The sequence below is a fragment of the Peromyscus leucopus genome, chromosome 8b, assembly GCF_004664715.2.
Source record: "Peromyscus leucopus breed LL Stock chromosome 8b, UCI_PerLeu_2.1, whole genome shotgun sequence".
Classification (NCBI taxonomy): Eukaryota; Metazoa; Chordata; class Mammalia; order Rodentia; family Cricetidae; genus Peromyscus; species Peromyscus leucopus.
This window is the reverse complement of record NC_051086.1, coordinates 8165867-8189585: the sequence shown is the minus strand read 5'-3', so window position 1 is coordinate 8189585 and position 23719 is coordinate 8165867. Positions and strand designations below refer to the sequence as shown.

The 23719-nt window shown below is 56.7% G+C and overlaps 3 protein-coding genes across 5 annotated transcripts; 2 read left to right on the top strand and 1 right to left on the bottom strand.

The window, feature by feature from the left end:
* The first annotated feature begins 7489 nt into the window (after window positions 1-7489).
* On the top strand, window positions 7490-9450 carry Gng13 (G protein subunit gamma 13). 2 transcript variants are annotated; one of them, XM_028854683.1, is made up of 3 exons: window positions 7490-7589; window positions 9018-9149; window positions 9277-9450. In XM_028854683.1, exons 2-3 carry the CDS (start codon window positions 9052-9054, stop codon window positions 9380-9382), a joined length of 204 nt encoding a protein of 67 aa, XP_028710516.1. In that variant the 5' UTR covers window positions 7490-7589; window positions 9018-9051; the 3' UTR covers window positions 9383-9450. The 2 variants fall into 2 exon arrangements, with proteins under 2 accessions (XP_028710516.1, XP_028710515.1); XM_028854682.2 differs by lacking the exon at window positions 7490-7589 and adding an exon at window positions 7797-7897.
* On the bottom strand, window positions 9396-17744 carry Chtf18 (chromosome transmission fidelity factor 18). 2 transcript variants are annotated; one of them, XM_037200980.1, is made up of 22 exons: window positions 17527-17744; window positions 17208-17387; window positions 16966-17113; window positions 16685-16853; window positions 16195-16287; window positions 16051-16103; window positions 15791-15929; window positions 14978-15187; window positions 14402-14499; window positions 14073-14196; window positions 13834-13982; window positions 13640-13733; window positions 13238-13336; window positions 13039-13169; window positions 12475-12622; window positions 11406-11630; window positions 11163-11312; window positions 10938-11068; window positions 10217-10361; window positions 10000-10131; window positions 9723-9780; window positions 9396-9634 (listed from the first exon to the last, which is right to left on the bottom strand). In XM_037200980.1, exons 1-22 carry the CDS (start codon window positions 17615-17617, stop codon window positions 9498-9500), a joined length of 2904 nt encoding a protein of 967 aa, XP_037056875.1. In that variant the 5' UTR covers window positions 17618-17744; the 3' UTR covers window positions 9396-9497. The 2 variants fall into 2 exon arrangements, with proteins under 2 accessions (XP_037056875.1, XP_028710517.1); XM_028854684.2 differs by having other exon boundaries at window positions 17208-17390; window positions 17527-17740.
* A 261-nt stretch (window positions 17745-18005) lies between these two features.
* Window positions 18006-22087, top strand: Rpusd1 (RNA pseudouridine synthase domain containing 1). The gene is made up of 6 exons (XM_028854668.2): window positions 18006-18133; window positions 18528-18716; window positions 18848-18971; window positions 19152-19254; window positions 19397-19498; window positions 21000-22087. The coding sequence occupies exons 2-6, from the start codon at window positions 18535-18537 to the stop codon at window positions 21407-21409; spliced, it is 921 nt and encodes a 306-aa protein (XP_028710501.1). The 5' UTR covers window positions 18006-18133; window positions 18528-18534; the 3' UTR covers window positions 21410-22087.
* The last annotated feature ends 1632 nt before the right edge of the window (window positions 22088-23719 follow it).

The following is a 23719-nucleotide window of genomic DNA, read 5'->3' as shown; positions in this document are numbered from 1 at the left end:
CCGTGGTGTGGGTGGCTGGACCTCTGGGTGTCTGAGCAGGGCAACTTTTCTGGACTTTACACTTGCCTTGAGAAGGATGCTGGAACCTGTGTATTCCATAGCTAAAGCACATGCCATTCCTGCTTTACTTTGCCATCCCTCTAACAGTCTTCGTTAAAACCACACCGTTTCTCATCCCATGTGCTCTTGTGCAGGGAGGAGCCATGCACAGGAATGTGCGCAGGTGAGCTACACACACAGCACCCGGTGCCCTTGCAAGTTCTCACAAAGATGGCCTCCCAGCCTCCGCAGTCTACTTTGCTCGGGGATGCGCCGAGACCAATGGCTGTGCCACAGAGAAGCCCTGAGGAGATCATGGGCCAAGGAAGCCCTCCATGGCAACTTGCCCTCCCCACTGATGTTCCTGTGTTCTTTCAGGCATCGACCTCCCTCTCTCTGTCTTGATCCAGTTTCAGAAATAGACAATCAAACCCCTATTGGTTGTTGAAATGAGGCAATGGTCCTCAGCACATCATAGCAAGGAGGCCTAGGGATCCTCGAGGGGGCCCTGCTCCACCCACACAGTATTACCAGGACACCAAATCCTGGACATGAGGAAATCCAGGTGACTCCGAGATCAGCAGGGCTGGGGCCTTCTCAAGTCTGAGACCCTCTGGGAGGGTGTCGAGCTCAAGGCTGACTGGCCAGGATACATTTGTCACAGACAGACAAGATGGAAACCAGTCCTCAAAACCTCATTGTATCCCTCCACCCTTTGGCCTGACGCTACCCTGAGTGATCACAGACTGTTGACCGTGTTGAGGAGCCCAGAACTGGTTGCCTAATAGGGTGGAAAGTGGAGATTTCGATGGTGGCTTAGGTGCTCAGTTTCAGAGCTGACAGACTCGAGAGCACAGACCAGCAAAGGGCAGATTCTCTGCAAGTCAGTCCTTCAGGGCTTTCCTCTGTCAGCCCCTGACAGCTGTGCTCTTAGTGACATGTCTGTCTCCACGAGGACCCAGGACTTCATCAGGGCCTATATCAAACTGGGCCTCTGCAGGAAGGGCCAGAAGCACACAGCGGGCCACCTGAGCAGACAAGATCCCAAAGGCTCAGCAAACAAGATGCCTCGGCCCACTCAGTCTAAGGTCACTTGGACAGGATGTGGGCAGAGTCACCTGTGGTCACTTCTTTGCACACACAATGCCCTGGGGTCCTCTCTCCTGGGCTGACTACCCACCTGTCAGCTCTGAGTGGTTTTGGAAGTGATTGGCATGGTTGAGCTGGTCAGGCAATCTACAGGCACAGCAGTGCACTGGTGGCACTGGGAAGACCCAACTCAGAGACGGGAGATCCTGCCATGGAGCTCAGCAGACCACGGGTACACCACACACAGGATGATGGACTTGTGTCCCACATGTCTTCTCTTTGGATACTAGCTGTGGCCACAAAGCCTTCATTTGCAAAATTAGGAATGATTACACAACTGGCCCTGGACTCTGTCATGGCCATGTGGCTCGGTCAGTCAGCTTCCCTCCCCCAACTATGTTTCCACAGTGAAGCTTTCACGAAGTGTGGAGGACCAGACCCCACCTTTACAACCAGGGTGCTCTTGAGCATGGAGAAGTGGGAAATATTTAGATAGAGTTACCTAGACAATGAGAAGAAAGACAGAAACACAGGATAGCCTCGGGAGGGCCTGGGTCAAAACCCACCAGCCCAGAACTTTATTCCAAAGGGCTTTTTATAACAATAACAAGAGGCAAAAAGGCCTGCCCCTGCTAGATACAACCAAATGTAGACCCTTCCAAACACCTGGTACCCAGGCCCATGGCCCAATCATCCTCTTATGCAGTCCTGCTGGGTAAAGCCACTAGGAAACCTTGGTAGGCTCCAACAGTGAAGCAGACAGATTATGTCTGCACAGAAGGTAGAAAAGGAAGGCGAGTTCCCATGATACCTAAGCCACCGAATGTCTATGAGAGAGGGCAGGCATGAGGAGAGGCCATGGACAGGGGCAGCTTCTAGGGTTAGTGTTCGATCATTTCGGAGCAGCCACCGACCAGCTCTGGCTCCAGGTACAAGACAAGGTCCCCATGTAGGAGCATCAGAGAGCTCAAGGTTAAAAAGTAAACAAGCCAGATGACAAGCAGAGAGGCTCACCCTCTGCCACCCCTGAAGACACTCTAGCCCCCAGGGATCTGGGGCCTGGGCCCTCTTCACACGCTCACCAGCAGCTGAACATGGGAGACATCTCTTGAGCCTCGTCCCTGGTTCAGGCACAGACCCAGGGCTAGAGGGACACACGAGGGGGACTGTAGAGACGCCCTCCCACTGGAGTAGGATGGACTTCCAGAAGGGACAGAAGACGGATGGGTGCAGACTTTGTCCTGAGACACTCTGGTGACAAAAGAATTGGACCTCTCCCTGACAGCAGGAAAGGGGCCCTACAGTTCCCAGGCTGGGCTCCAGATTTCTGGTTCAGGGCGTGGCCACATATCACTCCTCTCATGGCAGCAGCAGGTGAGGCCCACGGCTACAGCTGAGTGCAATCATGCAGGCAAGTGCTGCAGCTGCTCACCCTCTGTCCCGGAGCAACTCCGCAGGCATCTCTAGAAACAGTCCAGGTGGAAACAAGGAGGTCCCGGACAGAGCAGGTACAGTAGATCTCACCTATCCACCCTCGCCACGGGATGTCATGTGGACCATTCCTACTCATGTGGCTCCACACATGACCTCACCTGCGTACCCTGTGCTGCCCAGGGCACAACACAGCTGCTAGACGCTATCCTTGTCTTCAGGGAGAGGCCGTGCCCATGGACCCCACCCAGCCTCAGTGGCCGGGTGTCAGGGGAGGCACAAATCACAGAAACGTCCTCCTGCTCCCGAAACGGCACTGCTTTCTGTTGAGCAAGACTGCCTGTTCAGGAAGCTTGCCTTAGTCAATGTCTGCCATTCCCCTTGGTGTGAGGTTTGGGGACCAGTGCCCTGACAGAACCTGCTGCCTGGCTCCACAAAGAGCAATCATATGGAGTCGCAGTTGCTGCTCTTCTGGGGATAGTGGCCCCAGTCCTTGGGCAGGAACCAGTGTCAGAGAGGTGCATATGGTACCACCACTGGGTGTGGGACTTGTCCTTGCAGCCTCCCAATGCCTACTCCTGCCCCCCTATTAGGTAGAATCTCTCTCTCTCTCTCTCTCTCTCTCTGTCTCTCTCTCTCCCCCCCCCCATAGGGTAGACAGTGTAGCTTATGTTAGCCTTAAACGTCAAGTGATCCTGCCTCAGCCTCCCAAGTGCCAGGCTGCACACAGGCACCGCCATGCACAACTTGCAGAATTGTTAGCACAGAGACACCCATGTCTTCAGCAGGCCTTTCTCTGAAGCAGGAGCCTCAGTTCACCATAATTACTATGGTGTCCAAGACTTCAGTCAGCCCAGTTAAGAGGTATGCTTCCCAAGACAGGGGCGTGGAGTCTGTGTCCCTAAGCTACTGTTAGCTGTCTCCAGGGGTGGAATTGGACAAGAGCTGCCCAGGTGTGTCTTCCTTGGAATAACATTACATTCCCTTCCCTATTGTGTGTCTGTCTGTGTGGTGTGCATGCACATGTGTACACACACACACACACACACACACACACACACACACACACACACACGAATGCACGCATGCATGTGTGTGCATATTTTTATGGAGACCCAAGGTTGACATTGGGAGTCTCCTCAAAGGCTCTCCAATAGTTCATCGAGGCAGGGTCTCTCAGTTGAACCCAGAGTTCACCAGTCCAACCAGCCTGGCTAGCAAGCCTGCTGCAGGAATCCTCTGTTTTAGTTACTGCTCTATCGCTGTGAAGAGACATCATGACCGAGAAAGCTTTTAAGCAGGGGTTTGCTTATAGTTTCAGAGGGTTTGTCCACGATCATCATGGCAGGAAGCAGACAGGCATGGTGCTGGAGGAGTAGCTGATCCAAAGACAGCCGAGAGAGAGAGAGACTGGCCCGGAAGTGGGCTTTTGAAACCTCAAAGCCCAGTCTCAGTGGCGTACCTCCTCCAAAGCCACACCTCCCGATCCTTTCCAAACAGTTCATCAACTGGAGACCAAGCATTGAAATATATGAGTCTACGAGGGCCATTCTTATTCAAACCACCACACACCACACACTTTGTCTCTACCTTATGAGTGCTGGAATTACCCAACAGCTACTACACCCACCTGGCATTTATATGGGAACTGGGGATCCAAACTGTATAACATGAAGCAGCATTTCCCCAATCCCTGTGTTGGCTTCTGTGGCCTGCAGGGATAGGGACAACATTCCAGGGACACTGGAAGGCCTGTCTCTGGCTCAGCTTCTGTTACCATGTCCCCCATAAAGGGGTTTCACAGATCCTGATGGCCTGCAGGGTCACAGGTCACATGCTCAGCCTTCTCCATGGATGGAGGATGGCCAACCTGAGTTCTTCCCCCTTGGCTTGGGCAAGCCCTGACCTTTGTACTTTTATTTCTGAGAGAATCAACCAGGTGGGGTTAGGGGCTGTACTCTGCATGGAGCTTCTGAATTGCTTCTCTGTCCGGGTTATTCACCATCACAACCACCACCAGGGACTTAAGGATAAAGCAATTGGCTCAGCCCTGGCTACACCAGAGTCATCATCACAATGGTCTCCAGATTTGGCTGGGCCAGGACGAAGTGGCCTATTAGCTCTCTCAGCTCCCATTAGGAGCGTTCTAGCCTGGGGAGGCCATTTCTAGGCCAGTGGAAGGAACCCTGTGTGTGCTCGCCCAACGGCCCAGTTAATGCCCTAATTTCATAAAGAGCCCGAGGGATAGCTGCTCACACTTGTTGGTTAGCAGGAGGATACCACATTCTTTCTTGAAAGTCCTCCTTCCACCAAACTTTTTTTTTTTTTTTGGGGGGGGGGTTTGGTTTTGTTTTTCTTTTGAGTCAGAGTTTCACTACAGAGCCCTGGCTGGCCTGGAACTCACTATCTAGACTACGATGCCCTCAAACTGAGAGATCCTCCTGCCACCCAAGTACTGGGAGTAAAGCTATGTGCCACGGCACCCAGCATCTTTCACAAGACTTTCATAGCCTGTCGCTGCTGTGGCCTAGCATCAAGACCCCTCCAGGCTGCTTCCTGCTGGGCAGGACATTCAGGAAGCTTCAAGTCCGGCTTGGGCAGGAGGGTGGGAACTAAGAAATCAGAAGGTCCCTGTTGTAGTCCAGACAGAGACTCGGGTTCAGAACAGATGGTGTCTGGCTTTTTGTTTGTTTCTAAAGATTTACTTATTTATTATGTATACAGTGTTCTGTCTATGTTTGCCTGCAGACCAGAAGAGGGTGTGAGATCTCATTATAGATGGTTGTGAGCCGCCGTGTGATTGCTGGGATTTGAACTCAGGACCTCCAGAAGAGTAGTCAATGCTCTTAACCTCTGAACCATCTCTCCAGCCCCTTTGTTTTTTCTGTTTGTTTGTTTTTTGTTTTTTATGGTGGGTTTTGGTTGTTTTTGAGACAGGGTCTCACTATGTGACTTTGGCTGACCTGGAACTCATTCTGTAGAGCAGACTGGCCTAGAACTCACAGAGATCCTCCTGCCTCCTCCTCCCCTGTGCTTGGACCCACCACACCTGGCTAACAGATGGTATCCTGAGGCCTTCCAATCCAGGTCCAAGATCTGACTACCTCCAGGACCCGTAGCTCCTCCAGGACTCACTTCCTTACCTCAATCGTTCCCTAGCTAACTTTCCCGAGTCTAATAAATTGCATAAAGCCAGAGTCCAGAGCCCTAGAGCTGGGTTAGGAGACACTAAGGCAGGTTGGGCCCATTGCCTACTGTCCTCAGCAACAGGAACTCCCCCAAGACCTGGGACTCACCCGAGGGTTCAGATTGTCCCACTGGAGCCCAGTCAGAAACATTACCTCATCCCAGTGAATGTAGGCACCATGGAGCCTTCTGGAGGTGACCTTGTCTGCAGTCCCCAGAGTGGCTAGCCCCCTACTTTCTCCCTAATGTCACTGTGCTCTCTGGTGGCTCTCCCAGACTCTCTCCTGCCACAAGGGGACACCCACAGTAGCCTAAGTGTTAGGGTGCTCACCCAGTTACAGGAGCACACAAAAGGCCTGGAGAGGGAGGATACACACAGGTCCCAGGAAATAGGACTGCCCTCCACCCTGCCAGGAAGAGCTGCCATCTGCCTGAGACCTGGTACCATTAGCCTTAAGCTCCCCACCCCTAAAATCCATAATAAATAATCTGCTCCCTAGCGTGCCCCAGTTCCAGAGATGCCACATGTTGATGCCCGTCAGGGGCCAGGGAAGCACGGTTACCCCATTTCACTGATGACATGGGGAAAACCTGCCGTGTGACTGATGGTCCTGGGAGTCCGAGGGACAGGGACCTTCTCTGTCCTTAGATCATAGTTGCAAGGTTCCAGGCCATCTCCTGGGCAGGCTGAGCAGTGGGGGCTCCTGAACTGTTTCAGTTCCTCTAACCCTGGCCTATCTTGTTGTCCAGGGAAGGACAGAATAGCCATTCAATAGACCTCCAGCCCACAGAGGACCCAGAGTACTTGGCAGGGCAGGCTTGTCTTTCCGGAGCGCCAACCTCGTCTGCCCCTCCTCCAGAGGCTCTTGTTGCTGCCTGGGGCCCCCTGTCCAGGTTGCAGCCTGCAACATTCGTCACAGGAAGCTCCCCAGGGTAGAGCTCCCCCAAGAGCTTGTAAAGTGTAACTATGACAAGAGTGACCCTGGGAAGGGAGCTGGAAAGGGAGGAGCTGAGCTGCCCTGCGAAGTTGAAGGCGGGACTAGCCTACTGCAGCCCTATTACAGTCTCTGAGTAGGCAGCTGGCTGATGGGCCAGTACAAGGCTCAGTCCTCTGGCTAAAGAAGTACTCTTCCTCCTCAGGGGTCCCAAAGGCCATCCAGCATCAGCTAAGAAACTGGCCTGCCCACCTCCCAAAGCATCAGTCTTTGCAGTGTGGAGGGTCACTCATGTCCAGTCCTGAGCAGATTAAAGGGTAGCTGTTTTGAAGTCATTACCTGTGAATGGGGGAAGGTACCAAGAAGGTAGCCGCGCTATGGACTCCTGAGCCCCTGCCAGGGGAGGCTCATATCCTGGGATTCTGCAAGACGTTTCCTAGCCTACCATACGTGGACAACACTGAAGGTCACCAGCACCCAGTGGGCTGCAAAGGCCACGGTGCCTAAGTGTTCTGCCCCTCCCCCTCTTCCAGCTGGCTGGTAGCACATGAGGGTCCTGACCAGAGACGCCTCAATGGGTGGGGTATATTTTGTCCACTAAGGCCGTGGTCCCAGCGTCACAAGTCAGTCCAAGAACCTAGCCAAGTGGGCAGCCAGCACAGTCCTATCTGACCAAGGAAAGACTGGACCGACCGCTGCATGTCCCACCCTAGGGGAGGCCTGCAGAGGCTGTGAGAGCAGCCCAGGGAGCTCTTGGGGGTCAGCCCAGCCCTGTGAAGGCGGTGCCAAGGCCCCAGGTGGCAAGAGTGGGCGGGGCGCCTGCCTGGGCTCCCCTGGCTCGGACAGCCCAGCCTCACTCCACACATCCCTCGGCCCTTGTCATCTCTGCTTTGGCTGTCTCCTTCAAAAGTAAGTCCAATGAACAGAACCCTCACAGTGTGGGGGGGAAACAGACCCCAGGGCTTCAGGGTTTGACTGGGTGGACGCCCCCGGTCTAATCCTAACTCCTGGGGACTAGGGCAACTGCCTCCGGGCCTCAGGGGCGGGGCGGCCGACAGATCGAGTCCAGCGGCGCAGGAGCGATCGCTGCGCGGCGGGGGCGCGTCTGTCCTGCGCCGTGCGCGCCGCCCGCAGTGCCCGTGTGCGCCGCCGTGCGCCTGGCCGGGGGCGTCTCGGGGTGCACCGGCGGCCGGGCTCCGGCGGCGGCAGCAGCGCAGGTAGGGCCAGTGGTGGGCCATGCCCCCAGCCCAGGTGCTCCCATTCGTGGAGGACCCGCAGCTGGTCCTCCGCCCACGTGGCTGTCGGCTTGTGTGGCGCGGGAGAACCTGGCAGGGTGGGGCACTGTAACTTGGGGGTCTCTGGGAAAGGTACTCTGCAGGCGGCCGCGTACACCCGGAGGTACTAGCCCCTCCAACCTCTCACCCATTCCTTGCGAGCCCTCCCAGGACCCCTTTATGATGGGCAACTCTAGAGGCTGCAGCATCACCAGGTCCTAGACTCTCCCCAAGGCCGGCTCAGCTGCAGTATCCCGGGATAGAGGTTTGGCCAGGCACAAGGTGCCAGACCCCTCTCAAGGTCGAGGAAGCTGTGATTGGAGGGAGAACCAGGGACTTGGTCTTCTGGAGTGCACCGAGATAGGGAGGAGTACAGGGAGGCCCATTTTTGTGCCCAAACTGACAGTTCTCCCCAGTCAGGTCGGTGACTGCTGTCTGTCTGGAAACAGTGGTCTCAAGAGGCTACCCACCTCCCAAGTCCTGGGCTTACTGAAGGGCCTGTATCCCCAGACCTTCTGCACATACTCCACCCTACATGCAAATTGCAGCCAAATCCTCCCAGCCCCGAGATTAACTTGGCCTCTTTACCCATGCAAAACAGGCACCCAGGAGGGCCAGGCAGCATCCAGCCTCTCAGGGACCCCATCCCACCCTTACACCCTACTCAGGGTCTGAGTTAGAAGTGGGACCAGAATGAGGATGGAGGTGGGGGGCTGCTCTGGATACCCAGGAGTCCATCTTGCTGTCTCCCTAGGCAGGGATGAGGCTGTCCTACAAATCCAGGGCTGGGCCTGGTCAGGCTCATTTGCCCTGCCAAGAACGGAAAGTCTGCTCTACAGCTAATCAGCTCCACTGGGTAGGGAAGGCCCAGGGGCCTCGTTAGGAGGTCCCTGTGGCACTGTCCAGGCCTGGTTCCCCCACATCATCGCTGCAGACCTCAGGAAGGGCCAGTGGGTGGTACTGTCCGATGGGCAGCAGTCCCCGGGAGCAGGTGCAATCTCCTCTGCCCTGGAGCTGGGGGTGGGGTTGCAGACCAAGCTCCTTTGCTTCTCTTGCCCACCAGCCTCAGGCTGGCTACCTCCGACGCCCCCGACGCTATGGAGGAGTGGGATGTGCCCCAGATGAAGAAGGAGGTGGAGAGCCTCAAGTACCAGCTGGCCTTCAAGAGGGAGATGTCCTCCAAGACGATCCCCGAGTGAGTGCCCTGTGATGTGTGTCCTTTGCCTGCCCTGCCACTGTCCCTTGCGTCAGCCAGGGCCTCCCACCCCAGTGGGCAGGTGCCAGGGGAATGACCGACATTCACTGAAACTCCCCGCTCACAGGCTTCTCAAGTGGATCGAGGATGGGATCCCCAAGGACCCCTTCCTGAACCCTGACCTGATGAAGAACAACCCTTGGGTAGAGAAGGCCAAGTGTACCATCCTATGAGCCTCACCCACACTCTGTGTAAGGTGTGACTTTATAAATAGACGTCTCCAGGTGTCTTGGCTTCTGTACATTCCCTGTGGGAGTCAGTGTGACCTGATGTCCTGGGGCGGTGGGGCTACAGCAGGTCCCTGATGTACAGGCTGCGCCGCACAGCGTTGGAGACACCTTCGTTGAACCGGAACCACACCTCACTCCTGCCCACTGCCACACCCATGCGCCACTCGTCTGTGTCCTTCTCCGGGGCCTCAGCCTCTGCAGGGACCGGAGGGTTGTGCCTCAGCAGACAGATCCCAGCCAATGTCCCCACCCCACCCCACTTCCTTCTGTGATCCATACACACCTCTGCTTGGGACCGCCACTCTCCTGATGACCGCACGTCCAAAGAAGTCCCTCTCAGGCTATCAGAGAAGAGGGGCCATCAGACTAGTGGGTGGGCAAGTGGGCACACCCAGGCCTTTCCCGTGGGAGAGCAGACTCCAATGCCTCAGAGCGAGGCCCACATCTAGGAGAACCTCTCCTAACCCACTGCCCACTCTCTGGGAGCAACAGGTGGGTCCTTGGGACTTGGAGAAAGAACTACCCCCATTCACCATTTTGCCCCAGCCCTACCCCCCCACCTGCTCCTGCACGACTGCCTTCTTCATGATGTGTTCTAGACGCTGCTCGTGGTTACGTGGGGCAGGTGGCCTCACCCCTTTCTCTCCACGGTCCGTCTGCAGACACGCAGGCCCCGAGGGACCCTCGTCCACCTGAAGGGAAGAGTGATGAGCGCTAGCTGGTCAGGGCCAAACCCCTGATAGGATATGCCATCTCAGCCCCAGGGGACAAGCCTACCTGAGGGCCGCCTCCAGCCCAGGCCAAAGCCTCTGCCCGCCGCATCTTCTCCATTTCGATCTCCCGGGCAATAAGCTGCTTAGCCTGGTAGGTGAGGGGCTTGCGTGCAGGCAGCTCAGGGAAGCGGCAGACCTCTTCCACATTCCTGCCCGGGTGGGTGAGGCCAGATTATCAGGGTACCAGTCAGCAGTGCCAGGGTCTGCCTGTTACACCAACCCCACAAACCAAGTTCGAGACCTTGGGTGTAGGGGAGATCCTGACACTACTACATCCTAACCCAATGGGGGCCGCAGACTAATTACTTTAAACCTCAGTTTCCCCCAACTGTAAGTGGGATGGCATAGAACATGCAGAGTGCTGCAGGGAGGAAGTAAGACCAGGCGGGAACACTGGGGGCCTCACTGGAACTGCAGGATGCCAGGGTCACTGCTGCTGTGCCTCAGGCCACTGTAGCCCTCTGAAGCCCTGAGGAGCAGCAGACACAAAGACACAGAAGACTATCCACCTTTGATTGGACTGAGGTCATATGAACCCTACACTGAAATTTGGATCTCAGAACTATGTCTGACCTGGGGTGGGGGGCACAGTGCCAGCCACAGTTGTGCCAAACCTAACCTGCAGCCAACAACCCCTTGGACGCCTCACCAAGACCACACTGGCTTTGGCACCCCCGTGGCCAGTCCCCAGGTGGCCCCCCTGCCCCAGGCACAAGGGCACTCACGGCTCCAGCCTGTAGAAGTACTGCCCATCAGGCGTGCGCTCCTGGTGGTAGGTGAGACTGTAGGCAAGCATGGTACCCACAAGGCTGGACAACTGCTGCTTCTCACGGGCACTGTACAGCTGTGTGCTCACCTAGGGTCAAGCGGGCACAGAAGGGGCAACTGAGCGATGCCAGGAGCCACCGCAGCCACCGACTCCCATCCTTTCCTCCAAATCTGACACTCACGGGGCGCAGCTTGGGTGCCAGGACATCCAGGAGTAGGCAGAGGGTATCCAGAACAAGCGCCTGAGGTGTGGCCCTGCTCCGGGTGGCTGGTGCCATGCCTGACACCAAGGTCTGGATGTGGTTCTTCGTCTGGCTCATCCGGGTCTGGGCCTAGGACGGAAAGTTAGCTCGGGCCTGGGGGGAGTAGAGCCCCCTCCCCCCAGGGCCCGACCCTAAGCATGAAGGCAGCCAGTGAGGACACACCTCCTGCTGGCTGCAGGGGAAGGTGATGCGAGGCACGTGGCTGGAGGCAAAGAGCACGTGGAAGGCGGCAGGCAGGAAGGGCAGGTAGCGCAGCAGCTGGAAGCTCTGGCCATGGTGGGCAGCCTGCTCCAGCAGGTCATCAAAGGCCAGCCAGTCGAGGGCACAGCACACGGTGCCTAGGCTGGAGTCCCGAAGCCGGAGGCGTAGGAAGTTGTCAAACAGGCCCTAAGGGTAGGGAGCAGGCCATGAACCCCTGCAGGAGCGGGTAAGGCCGGGAGCCTTTGACCCCCTCATCTCCCCACGGCGTGAGTATCAGCCTCAGGATCCTTTCTCTAGCTCCTGCTCTGTCAAGTCCAAGGTGTAGGGATCAGCTGCCTATCCAGGGAAGGATCTACTTGTCTAAGAAAGACCCTGAGACAAGGAGGAGGGGATGGCCCACCCACCTGCCTCTAGAGGCTTACATGGTCCAGTCCCCAGCCCCTCCCTGAAGTGGCAGAAAGCTATGTCCTCGGAAGCCAGGGCACAGCAGCCCCCGCTTGGCCCGTGGGAGTCCAGTTCCCACTGGCCACACCACATAGCCCCTCCAAACTGCAGATTTCCAGATTGTCGGCGGATTCCCAACTGCTAAGCCAAAGCTGCTTAGAGCTGAAAGCAGCTTAAGCCAGGCCTCTGGGGAGTGATGGAGGTTGTCATCTGGTGATGGAGGCTGTCATCTGCTCAAGTCCAAAGCTCTCCCTGCCTGCTTCCACACCACGGGCAGCCTCCATCTGGAATTTAGTGTCTCTAAGCCCCAGACCCCAACATGTACCTCACAGGGATCCCTAAATGGTTCCCAGCCACCAGACCAAAATTTACCCTTAGATGCCTAAGCTCTCTGCCTCCTGTCACCTCCAAATTTATCCCTGCAGTTACCTCCTGGGTCTGAGGGTCCTTCCTTGCGGCCCCTGTCCTTAATCCTGCCATCCCCTTGGATGCCCGACACCTATCCACCCACACCCCTCACTATGGAACAGACCCAGGGCACCTTCTGTTAGTACCAGACTCCTAAGAGCTAGGGTGAGCACGGTACCTGGACAACCTTCTCATGCTCGCCTGCAGAGGTAGTCACACGGAGGATATGGTAGAAGCGCTGGGAGGCCAGGGTCAGGGAGCCCTTGTCCCCGTCACCGAGCAGGAGAGCTTGAGTTGGTAGGATCAGGTCCTGGCCCATAAGTCGCCTGCAAGTAGAGGATGCTGAGGCTGGGGCCGCGCCCAGCTGAAGGCAAAGATGCCACCAGCCATCCGAGCCACATCCCCTATGTTCAGAGTGAAGCCTTGGCTGGCCTGTCTTACATCACTCTAAAGGAACAAGAATCTCTACGCAGAGCCATCTTGAAGCAAAAGACTCTGCTCTGACTGACTAAAGGAAGGTCAGGGAAGGTCACCCTCTGGGGCCAGACATTTAGGAGGCTCGAGGCAACTCCCCTTGGGAAATTAACTGGGCCCCCAACCCAAGTCAGGTCCCTACCCACAGGACACAAACGAGACCAAACAGCTACCCTGGAGCCCTGGCACTATCAGGCTGTGTCTTGGCTCTAGGCCCCAGGGGCATCCAGAACAAGGCTGGCCCACTCATACCTCCTGGACTACCTACCTTTGAGCCCTGGGCAACTGGAAGACCTCTTGCCACACGGAGAACAGCCCCTTGCGCTGGTCCTTCAGGCCAACGTGGGTGGTCTGCACATCCCTCACGCTCAGCTCCCGCCGGCCCCTCCCATACAGAAACTGGACAGAGGGTGGAGTGAGCAGCGGCCACCTCACCCCACCCTGCCCCGGCCGAGCCGTGCACCCACCTGGAGGGTATTGATACAGGCACGGATGTCGTTTTCAGTCTTCTCACAGAGGGCAGCCAGTGCACCCGGGTCAGACCGCATGCCATGCTGCAGGGAGATCTAGAGGCGGGGCAAGCACCAGAGTGTCTACCACCGCCGAGAGGACCCACGCCCAGTCTAGCACATCCTCGGAGCCAACCCTGTGGCCACAACCCGGTTGCCTGGACACAGGTAAACAGTCCTGTGCTGGGGCGGCCAGAGAGTGCAGTTCAGTCCCTGCAACAGGCCTGGACTACCATGACAGTCAACGCCATAGCCAATGCGAGACCACCAGGGAGTTCAGGGGGAAGGGACGTGGGAAGGGAGGTCAGGAGAGAGGCTGCACCTCCCACTGGACGCCGGCTTCCTCCCTGCCCTGCTGACCTCCTGGAGCCGCTGCACCAGCCTGGAGGGCAGAGTTGGCGGAACGTGGAGCAGGAAAGCCTGCTGCTTCAGCTGCCTCAAGGAAGGTGTAAACCTGTAGGACAGGACCTAGCCGTCGCCACACCAGGGACAGGCACGGGGGTCAAGCCAGGGGACCCTCTGCCCAGGAAGGCCCAGCCCCCCACTGCACTCACTGGTCATTGCAGATGCAGATGATGGGCCTTGTTAGGAGGCCCCCCTCGGCCCTGCGTCGCCGACCCCCCGCAGGGACAGCTGTGCCCCCTTGCTCGGCCTCCTGTGGACCCTTGCGATTCAAGATACTCAAGAGCACATTGATGGCGGCCTTCAGGGAGACACGGAAGAGGTCGGTGAGCCGAAGCCCCCGGGGCACCCAACCTGCCTTCCGACCCACCCCAGCAGCAGGGAGGCCTACCGTGGGAGCCCCGTCGATTTCGTCAATAACCAGGCAGTTGGGCCTCCCACCCGCACCCAGCACGGACTCCATCTGCGTAGCCGCTTCAATGCGTGTACGGAAGGCCTCGGGACTGCGGTCATCACTGGAACAGCAAGGCCCAGACGAGTGAGTGACGACGGGTAGGCGCCAGCCTCCCAGCAGGACGCTATGAGGCTCCCACTGGATTTAGCTACCACCCAGCTCAGCGTACACATCCAAGACCCAGCCCCACCCACCAGCCAGGGTTTTAGAGCTGCACCCTTGGCTCGGTCTCACAGAAGCCCCTGACACGGGTCTCCTCCACTCACCTTGCATTCATCTCAACCACGCAATACCCTGCATGCCGGGCAACCACATGTGCCAGCGTGGTCTTGCCTAGCCCCGGAGGGCCACAGAGCAGTGCCACCTATAGTCAAAGTAGAGGACAGGCTGCTGATCCCTTAGCCTCCAGGGAGCCCCTGGCCAGTAGCCAAGGACTAGAAACAAGGCTGATCACTGCTCCCCACACCAGACATCAAAGGAGAACACCCAGGACACTCGGAGCAAGAGAAAACCCCGAGGAAGCAAGTTACGCTGGCACTTGACAGGAACCCCAAGACCCACCCAGTGGGCCCCTTCCCCTTCCCCAGCGTCCATCACCCTGTTGGTGAGGGAGGCATGGAGCCTTCAAGGAGTGCTGGCTTTATCTAAACCCTTAGGAGAATGGATGCAACTTCAAGTTCACAACATTGGCACCGACGCCAACCCTGATGTCATCACACCCACAGACTCTAGAAAAGTTAGAGATGCCTCGTGGACCCCCAAAAGACGACTGCAATAGCACCCGCTACCCAGGGCAAAGGCCCGAGCTCAGCTGTGTCCACACGGGCCCAGGAGGCGTTTACCTTCTGCCGGGGTCTCCGGCTCGGGTCCAGTTCAGCTTCCAGCATCTCCTCCAGCACCTGCTCATGGCTCTTCCACTTGCCAGGGGCCGCGGCCTCCTTCCCAACCCGGGACGGCTCCACACTGGGCCTGGCCTTGCGGGCAGGCCTCTCGTGGCCGAACACCACAAGGTCCCACAGCTTCAGCCACTTGAGGAGGCAGCGGTTAGTGAACTGTTAAGAAGAAAAGCCTAAGGGAAGGGCCCCTGCCAGACCCACATTCTCAACCCAGACGGGGACGCTGAGGCTCAGAAGGAAGGCCCAGGCTCACTAAAGCCTCCATCTCACAGCCCTGGCCCAACCTCTGGGACCCCATGCTCACCCCAGGACCACCTAGCACCACTTGCTGAGGGTGAGCAAAAGGACAGGTTAGGACAGTGGTTCTCAATCTGTGGGTCATGACCCCTTTTGGAAAACACAGGTGTTTACATTACAAGTCATAACAGTAGCAAAATTATAATTATGAAGTAGCAACAAAAATAATTTTATGACTGGAGGTCACCACAACATGAGGAACTGTATTAAAGGGTCACAGCATTAGGAAGGTTGAGAACCATGGGGCTAAGACATCTAGACCCCTAACAAAGGCCACAGCAGGTCACAGTCAACTCACAGTAAACTAGTTTTATGCCGACTCGGTTTCCCCACTTACCACTCAGAGCCCCCACATCATCCTTAGCACCCAGTGGCCCAGCAACACAACTATCAACTGGCCCTGGCCCTTGCCTCATGCTGAGAAGGCCAGCTAGTCACCCCTAAGTGAGAGGAAGAACTCACGTCGTCGCTGAGCAGCTCCGTGTAGTGCCGGGGCGCAAACTCATCCACCCAGAGGCAGTGCTGAGCAGTGTCCTGGCCAGGGGCTGGCTCCTCCGCAGCGGTCCCCTCAAGTACAGCCTCCTCCCTTTCAGACCTGAGGCTGCAGAGAACCGAGTCCCGACTCACTACACAGGGGCCACAGTGACCATGTCCACCATACATGCCAGGAGGTCAGCCCCAGAACCAACAGGAGTTCCTGGGGTGGGAACCACGCAAGTCACCTATGTAGCGTGTCTGAGAGCTGTTGGGCCTCCTCAAGCAGCTGCTGCCGTCGCTACAGAAACAGGGTAGGCGGGGGTCAGGACAAGTCCAGCCAGCACCCACCCGGACTCAACACACACCTCCGCACACTCCACTAGACTTGCCTTGTTGTCAACCTGCTCCTTCAGGGAAGTGAAGGGGACACCCAGCAGGTCCAGCTGGCCACGGCCTCGCCACTGGACATCCGGAAGAGGGTTCTGGGCGAGACAGATTTGTCAGCTCTGTAAACCTCCCCCCTCCCCCAGGTCATGGGAGCACCCACAATGCCCTTCCCCAAAAAGGTATGACAGAGAGAAAGAGACAAAACCATGCCTAATCAGAGAGGCGATGCCTCACTCAGAAGGGCCAGGTCCAAGGGAGGTCAGCTGTGGGGTGGGGGGAGAAGAAGAGCAGAAAGCTAACAGCTGGGATGCAGGGTGGCACTCTAAGGCCACATACCCCCAAAGTAACACCGCAGTTCCCAACACTGGACTACATGGGAGTGCCTATTTCTAGCGATTCAGACCGGTGAAACTGGCACTGGAAGCTGCTGAAAGCCCACTGGCAACACAAAGGAACCAGCGCTATGGCTAGCCCCACGCTGTGGTCACACACCTGCACCCCAGTGCCTGTGAGGTCAGCCCGAAGCACCAAAAAAGCCCGCTCTCCACCTGTGGACGTCACATTGATGTAATCCTCTAAGACAGGGGGGCGTCTCAGGACGGGGTTGCGGGGGCTTGGCAAAGCCTGCATTGTGTCCTTGTCAGCACCAGCATCTGAGGGCCTAGGAGGGACAGGCATCTCCAGTCACCCTCCATGGGGTGCTTGGGCCCACACCCACCCCTCTGGACAAGCAGCTTTCCCAGGTAGAAATTACATGCCCTCAAGCAACACACCCAGCATTCAACATCTCAGGGAAGACCTCAGGACTCGGTGGGGGGGTGATGTCCCCTGGAGGGGAATCGGGGTACAGGAGCTCCTCCATATTTGGCTCAAAGTTCAACCTCTTCACCACCTCCAGCCTGGGCCGCTTGCTCATGGGGCCTGCAGAGACAGAAGCAGGAGGAGGAGGTAGAGAAGAGAAAGCTGGTCCTCAGCATCCCCCGACCCCGAGTACCCTGTACCCAACTGGACATACTGAAGGACTCAGGCTGGTCCCTACGAACATTCTTTCTGGTATTGCGGCAGTCATTTCCTGGAGCCCTTACAGGGCAGGGGCGCGGGGCAGTGTCCCCACCAGCGATGGCCTCTTCAAACGTCAGTGGGGGGCGGCTCGCTGGAGTCTGGAGGTTCTCAGAGGGCGCCACGTCCTGTGTCCCTGCTGAGACAGAGGTTCACAGCAGCCGCACACTGCAAGCAAGAAGCGAACTCCCAGCCACTGCCTATCCCATCCATGCAGCTCATGACTGAAGCCGGATGCAGCCACGACCCGGCCGCGACCCAGGACCCGCACCCACCTTCCAGCTCCGCCAGCACTTCGAGCTCGGCGGCGAACTGGTTGTGGAAGTCATCCTCCACACCGTACAGATCCTCCTCGTAGTCTTCCATGGGCTCCAGTGCGGCCAGACCGCAGCTCCCACAGCGAGCTCACCCTCAGAACTTCCCGCGCCACTGCCACTGCGCGCCACTCCCCGCAAGCCTCCAGTACCGCCAATCAACAGCCGGCGTCCCCAGAGGCGCCCACCATTGGCCAACGGGGCAGGGAGGGTCTTCGCACGCAAAGGGCGGGAGGAGAGGAATAGTAAGTTCAGTGGTTGAACCGGAGGACCAGGAATGCTTGTTATTGGCCTGTACAGCCATCCGTCCATGCGGAGACGGGGGAAATAGGTGGAGCTAAGTAGGTGCGTGCGCAGACCGTCCGGGAGGGGCCTCACCATCTTCCAGTGGGCGGAGCTCCGGGTCAAGAATGCCATTGGCCAGTATGGCCATCCATCAGCAAGTGGAGTGGGCAGGGTGAAGGCGGGGCTGCGCGCCAGCCAGGCCAAGACCTGATTCCTATTGTAGGGAAACCAGGTTGGATGCAAGGGTGGAAAGTGACATCCTGACCCCTTGATCCTTTTGCAGGTAAGTCCTAAAGGGTCCGCCTGTGGTCACAGGCTGGTGGGAGGCAAGTTAGGGAGCGCTTGCAGTCCTGGGTGGTCCAGGGCCAATCAGGGCGCAGCAGCCCCAATCCTCTTCCTTGTCTACTCGGGGAAAGTCCGTGTGTAGGGGTGAGCTGGACAACCAGGCTGTTAATTCCAGATCTGGGTCAGGGAGAGCTCCCTCACCCTAAGTACAGGGCAAGTCAGAATCTCCTGACCTTGGCCAGACTCCCATTCTGGAGCTGACACCCCTGGCTTGGCCCCTTGTGAAAGGCATAAAGGGTTCCAGCAGGTGCTGGCGCCCAATAAGTGTGCACAGTGCTTGAGGGGCAGGTCAGGCACCCTCCCACCCCAGGTTCACTTCCACCTGTGTGCAGCCCCGCCATGGAGCCTGGCAGCATGGAAAATCTGTCCATCGTGTACCAGAGCAGCGACTTCCTGGTGGTGAACAAGCATTGGGATCTTCGCATTGATAGCAAGACCTGGCGGGAGACCCTGACGCTACAGAAGCAGCTTTGCCACCGCTTCCCAGAGCTGGCCGACCCTGACACCTGCTATGGGTTCAGGTACACAGCCAACACAGAGAGCCCCACTGCACCGTCCTTCCAAAGGTTTCTGGGACGCTGGACTCTGCCACAAAAGTGCAAGCCAGAACACAGCAGGGTCCAGCCACTGCTGCCCCTCTGCTCCTTCCCAGGTTCTGCCACCAACTGGACTTCTCCACCAGTGGGGCGCTGTGCGTGGCCCTGAATAAAGCAGCTGCGGGCAGTGCTTATAAATGCTTCAAGGACCGGCGAGTCACCAAAGCCTACCTGGCGCTGGTAAGTCCTGGCCAGTTCCTAAGATAAATAGTATGGAGACTCAAGGCTCCTACTCCAGCAGGTCCCCTGAACCCAAGCTCCATGTCAGGCCTATGTGGCCACATAGAGCTCAGCCACATCCTTCTCTCTAGAGGTAGCAGTGTGGCCCTATATGCTGTATGTGATGTCCTTGCTTGGCAGGTCCGGGGCCACATCCAGGAAAGCCAGGTGACAATCAACTATGCCATTGGCCGGAACACTACAGAGGGGCGGACCCACACCATGTGCATCGAGGGCACACACGGTATAGTGGTTGGGATGGGGGCCATGGGCGTGTCTCCAGCCTGAGCCCTGCATGGATGGGAACAGCCAGACAAGTGTGGATTGGAGTCGGCTCAAGCTCTAGGGCTGGCCCAGCTGACCCTAATATTTGCCTTTGCATCCAGGTTGTGAGAACCCTAAGCCAAGTCTCACAGAGCTCTTGGTCCTGGAACATGGGCTGTATGCTGGTGACCCTGTGTCCAAAGTGCTGCTGAAGCCACTCACAGGTATGTCCAGGGCAGGGGAGGGCAGGAGTCTGGTCATACAAGAAAGGACCCTGAGGTATAGGCAGAGTGGCCTGCTTGGGTCTATACCAGGTGTGTGGGCAGATAGCAAGATCTTTTATAGCGCCCACGCTACCACCCGTTCACCATGTCCAAGTGAGGGGCTGTGGATTAAAAACATTTGTCTCAGTAGAATGCCGAATACCGTTTATTGAAGAAGGGAAGAGGCCTTAAATACAGGCTTACAGCACAGTGGGAGAACCCCGGAGGGCAGAAGTTCGCTACAGATGTTTTTACATACTTGCATCCTAGCTGTTTACACCAAATATGCAGGATACACAAACAAGGAACCTCCGGTAAACTGTTCAGGAGGAAGGAAACCGGCAGGGAATTAGCATAGAGAGGACATCTGATCAAGGTCAGCAAGCAAGGCAACAGCTACCCAAGGAACAGTGGTCAGGGCCCAGCAATCTTTGCTGGCTCCTGCATGTACCCTGAAGGTTTAACTGAGCTCACTAGGTAGCTAGACCAAGTGTCCCGATGGCTGTGTTCTCGCCAGTAGCCACCCCAGTCCAATCTCAAGTCCTGAGTCCCAACATGTGATTTATAGGAAGGGATCTGATGGATCCTATACCAAGGGCCTGCCCCCACCCTGCCCCACCCTTCATGGTGGCACAGATCTGTAGAGTGGTTACTCATCAGAGTGTTTCTTTCCCTTTTTGTTTGTTTGTTTTGTTTTTGAGACAAGATTTCTCTGTGTAGTCCTGGCTGTCCTGGAACTTGCTTTATAGACCAGGCTGACCTTAAACTCACAAAGATCCACCTGCTTCTGCCTCCCGAGTGCTGGGACTAAAGGCGTGTGCCGCCACCGCCACCATCACCATCCAGCAGGAGGTTCTCGCTTTAAAAAAGAAGATGGGGTAAACAAGGTGTGGTGGCATAAATGTAATTCTGGCACGCTGGAGGTCTAGGCAGGGGAGATCAGAAGTTCATGCCCATCCTTGGCTACATAAAGAGTTCAAGGCCCCTGGGCTACATGAGATTTTGTCTCAAGAAAAAAAGAAAAGGGGCCAGTGAGACGGCTCCGCTGACGAAGGTATCTGCCGCCAAGCCTGACAGCCCGAGTTCGCGCCCCCCTCCGACCCACACCGTGCAAGGAGAGAAGAGGTTCTTAGGAATTGTCTCTGACTACATTTGTACGCCGTAGCATCATGTGAGCACACGCAGGAACACAGGCACACAAAATTAAAATGTCCTCAAAAACATTTTTTAAGGGGAGGAAAAAAAGAGAGTTGGGGGTACAGGGCAGCTGTAGAATATTTGCCCAGCATGAACAAGGCCCTGGATTCAAACGCTAGCACTGTAAAAAAAAAAAAAATGCAAGGGGCTGCCATGATGCTCCAAAGACACCCCCAGGGAACTTGCTGGATACTGTAAGAACGAGGTAGGGATGTGACAAAGAATGGTTTATCCCAGCCTGACCTCCCATCCCCTGACCCCACAGGCCGGACGCACCAGCTTCGAGTCCACTGCAGTGCCCTTGGCCACCCTATCGTGGGTGACCTGACTTACGGACAGGCTGAGGACCAGGAGGACCAACCTTTCCGCATGATGCTGCACGCCTTCTACCTGCGCATCCCCACACAGGCTGAGCGCGTGGAGGCCTGTACACCCGACCCCTTCCTGCCTGCCCTGGACGCCTGCTGGAGTCCCCGTACCTGTGTTCAGCCCCTGGAACAGCTCATCCAAGCCCTACAGACTGACCCTGACCCCAACCCTATGGATGGAGGGCAGAGGCCCTGCAGCCCCTCCACCCCCCTGCCCAGGCCAGGTCGGCCCCCACCTGAGACTGAGGCACAGCGGGCATCGTGCCTGCAGTGGTTGTCAGAGTGGACACTGGAGCCAGACAACTGAGGGCCTCTGGGCTTTGGGGATTGAGAGCTGCTCGACTCAGCAGCTAGGCAGCTGTGATTGCTCGAGGACAGGGCACTCGGGCTGTGGGACAGATGTCCAGTAGTCAAGTCTTCCATCATTCTTCCAGGGAAAGCGAGGGCTTTTCCTCTTGGAACAGCTTCCTGCCTCCTAAGCTTCACCCCAGGCTTGCCCAAGCCCTTAGCCAGGAGGGGCAGAGCCAGGATCCTCCTGGGCCCCACGGTGCCTGAGAAGGGCCATCCTGGCATTAACCTAGCTGGACTCAGTCACCTGCAGCGCCCACCCTGCCTCTTGCTCCCCGCCACTGTCATGTGCCTTTGCCTTTGCTGAACCCTACCAGGGCCTCATCTCCTCTGCCTGCATCCAGCGTTTGGCCCCAGTGCATGGGAATGTGTTGGGGCATCTACAAAGGCACCCTCCATGCATGCCCATCTCTCCAAGACTAGGGTGGATGCTGCTTCTGCTCTATGGGCTCCTGGCTGGAGCTTCTGCTGCGTCACCACCTGCCTGGCTCCCACATAGCCATAGACTGTCATGTCAGCCTTTGGGTCCTTTCCTGGGAGCCTTCTGGGCCTCACCTATCCACCACACCATGGCCACAGCACCCTAGCTTCAGCTAGGGTCTAGGATTAAGAATAAATGTTCAGTGACCAATCTTGAGAGTGACCACAAGTATATCTGATGTGGGGTACCCTTGACCCTTCCTTGCTGAATCTGGCAGATCTCGATCCCATGGCTGCTTAGCAGGACCCACTATAGACCTTAAGGTCATGGCTGCTGCCCTTCTTCACCCAATAGGCAATGGGAAACCTGTAGTAAGGGCTTTGGGGGTTCTTAGTAGGGACCAGAAGTTGGGTCATATACCCAGTCCCCAGAAGGCCGCTCCCAGTTAGAAGCAGTACTATGTATAGCAGCTTTCAAACAGGGTCCCTAGAAGAGCCTCTCTTCATGCTGGCCTACAGCCTAGGTGCCCAGAGCCCCAGTGCTTACTGGAGAAACATCACAAAGCCAACATTCCCTCTGAGGTCATGTGACTCCTGCTCAGTCCCTCCCCACTACAATATGTCTCCTGGACTGTCTGTGCCTCTGGGTTGGACTACAGCTGCCATGATGGGCCAGACCAGAAGCTACTGCCCACGAGATCTTGGTAAAGACTACATGGAAGTCAGAACCATGAGGGCCTGAGCTTCTGCTTCCTGTGCCTCAGTTTCCCAATCTGCAAAAGGGGAGCTTGGAGGAGATTGGGAGGCTGTGCCCACCCCCATTGAGCCCTCAATGGCCACTCACATGCTTCTTTGTCTTCCCATGGAGAGATACAGGTCTTTTCCTGTTTCCTTAGCCTCAGGATGTTCCTCACTCAGCGCAGGCCTAGTCATAGTGGTGATCTGGAGGGATGTCTCTGCAGACACTGCGGGCACTGGGAGCTCACTTCTCTGGCAGCCAACTCCAAAGCCCTCAGTTCAACAGCTGTCATGCCTGTCATCACCACACAGAGGCACTGCTGAGTCCTGTCACCAGCATGTCTGCATCTGGGCCCTAAGGCATGCGCCCAGCAGCTTGTGACCTATAGGGAGCAGGGCTGAGCTAACCTCATACCTTTGTGGTCCTCAGGGGTCCTTCCCTGCCAGACCTCAGGCAGGGATGTATCAAGACTTCCCAAAAGGCTTCTCTCAGGAAATTCAGCACTCGCAGGCACACACCAGTGACTTTGGCGCAGGGCCTGAATAAGGGGGCTGTCTTTGTACGGGAAAGCCATTGTCTCTCAGTCCAGGCCAGCAGCTGCTGTAAGCCACCAAATGCAAATTTTCCCATTTTGAAGAGGAAATAAGGCTGGGGACGCAGCTCAGCTTAGCATTCACAGACCACCAGGTTCCAACCCCCACAGTACATTCAAGCAAGCAAACCAACCAAAAAACCTTCATGTGGTGGCGCATGGTGCACACCTGTAATCCCAGCACTCGGGAGTTAGACGCAAGAAGATCCCAAGTCCAAGGACATCCTCGGCTACATAACAAGTTGGAGGCCAGCCTGATGTAATATAGAGACCTGTTTTAAAAAGCCATTTTGGGGGAGGAGCTGGAGAGAGAACTCAGTGGGTAATGTGTTGCACAGGTGTGAAGACCTGAGCTTTGATCCCCAGAGCCCACATAAAGCCAGCCATGGTGGCTCACAGCCCCAAGTTTCTACAGTGACATGGGAGGTGGGGGCAGGAGACTCCTCAGGAGCTTATGGGCCAGCTTGCCATGTACACAACAGTGGAATGTTAGGGACTATCTCAAACAAGGTGGAAGA

Coding starts and splice junctions, on each gene's coding strand:
- Rpusd1 (XM_028854668.2), top strand. CDS start 18,535: ATGGAGCCTGGCAGCATGGAAAATCTGTCCATCGTGTACCAGAGCAGC. Junction 18,972..19,151: donor CCAAAGCCTACCTGGCGCTG/GTAAGTCCTGGC, acceptor CTTGCTTGGCAG/GTCCGGGGCCACATCCAGGA. Junction 19,255..19,396: donor GTGCATCGAGGGCACACACG/GTATAGTGGTTG, acceptor CTTTGCATCCAG/GTTGTGAGAACCCTAAGCCA.
- Chtf18 (XM_028854684.2), bottom strand. CDS start 17,617: ATGGAAGACTACGAGGAGGATCTGTACGGTGTGGAGGATGACTTCCAC. Junction 13,734..13,833: donor ATCTGCATCTGCAATGACCA/GTGAGTGCAGTG, acceptor CCTGTCCTACAG/GTTTACACCTTCCTTGAGGC. Junction 11,313..11,405: donor TCCCCTGCAGCCAGCAGGAG/GTGTGTCCTCAC, acceptor TTTCCGTCCTAG/GCCCAGACCCGGATGAGCCA.
- Gng13 (XM_028854683.1), top strand. CDS start 9,052: ATGGAGGAGTGGGATGTGCCCCAGATGAAGAAGGAGGTGGAGAGCCTC. Junction 9,150..9,276: donor TCCTCCAAGACGATCCCCGA/GTGAGTGCCCTG, acceptor CCCCGCTCACAG/GCTTCTCAAGTGGATCGAGG.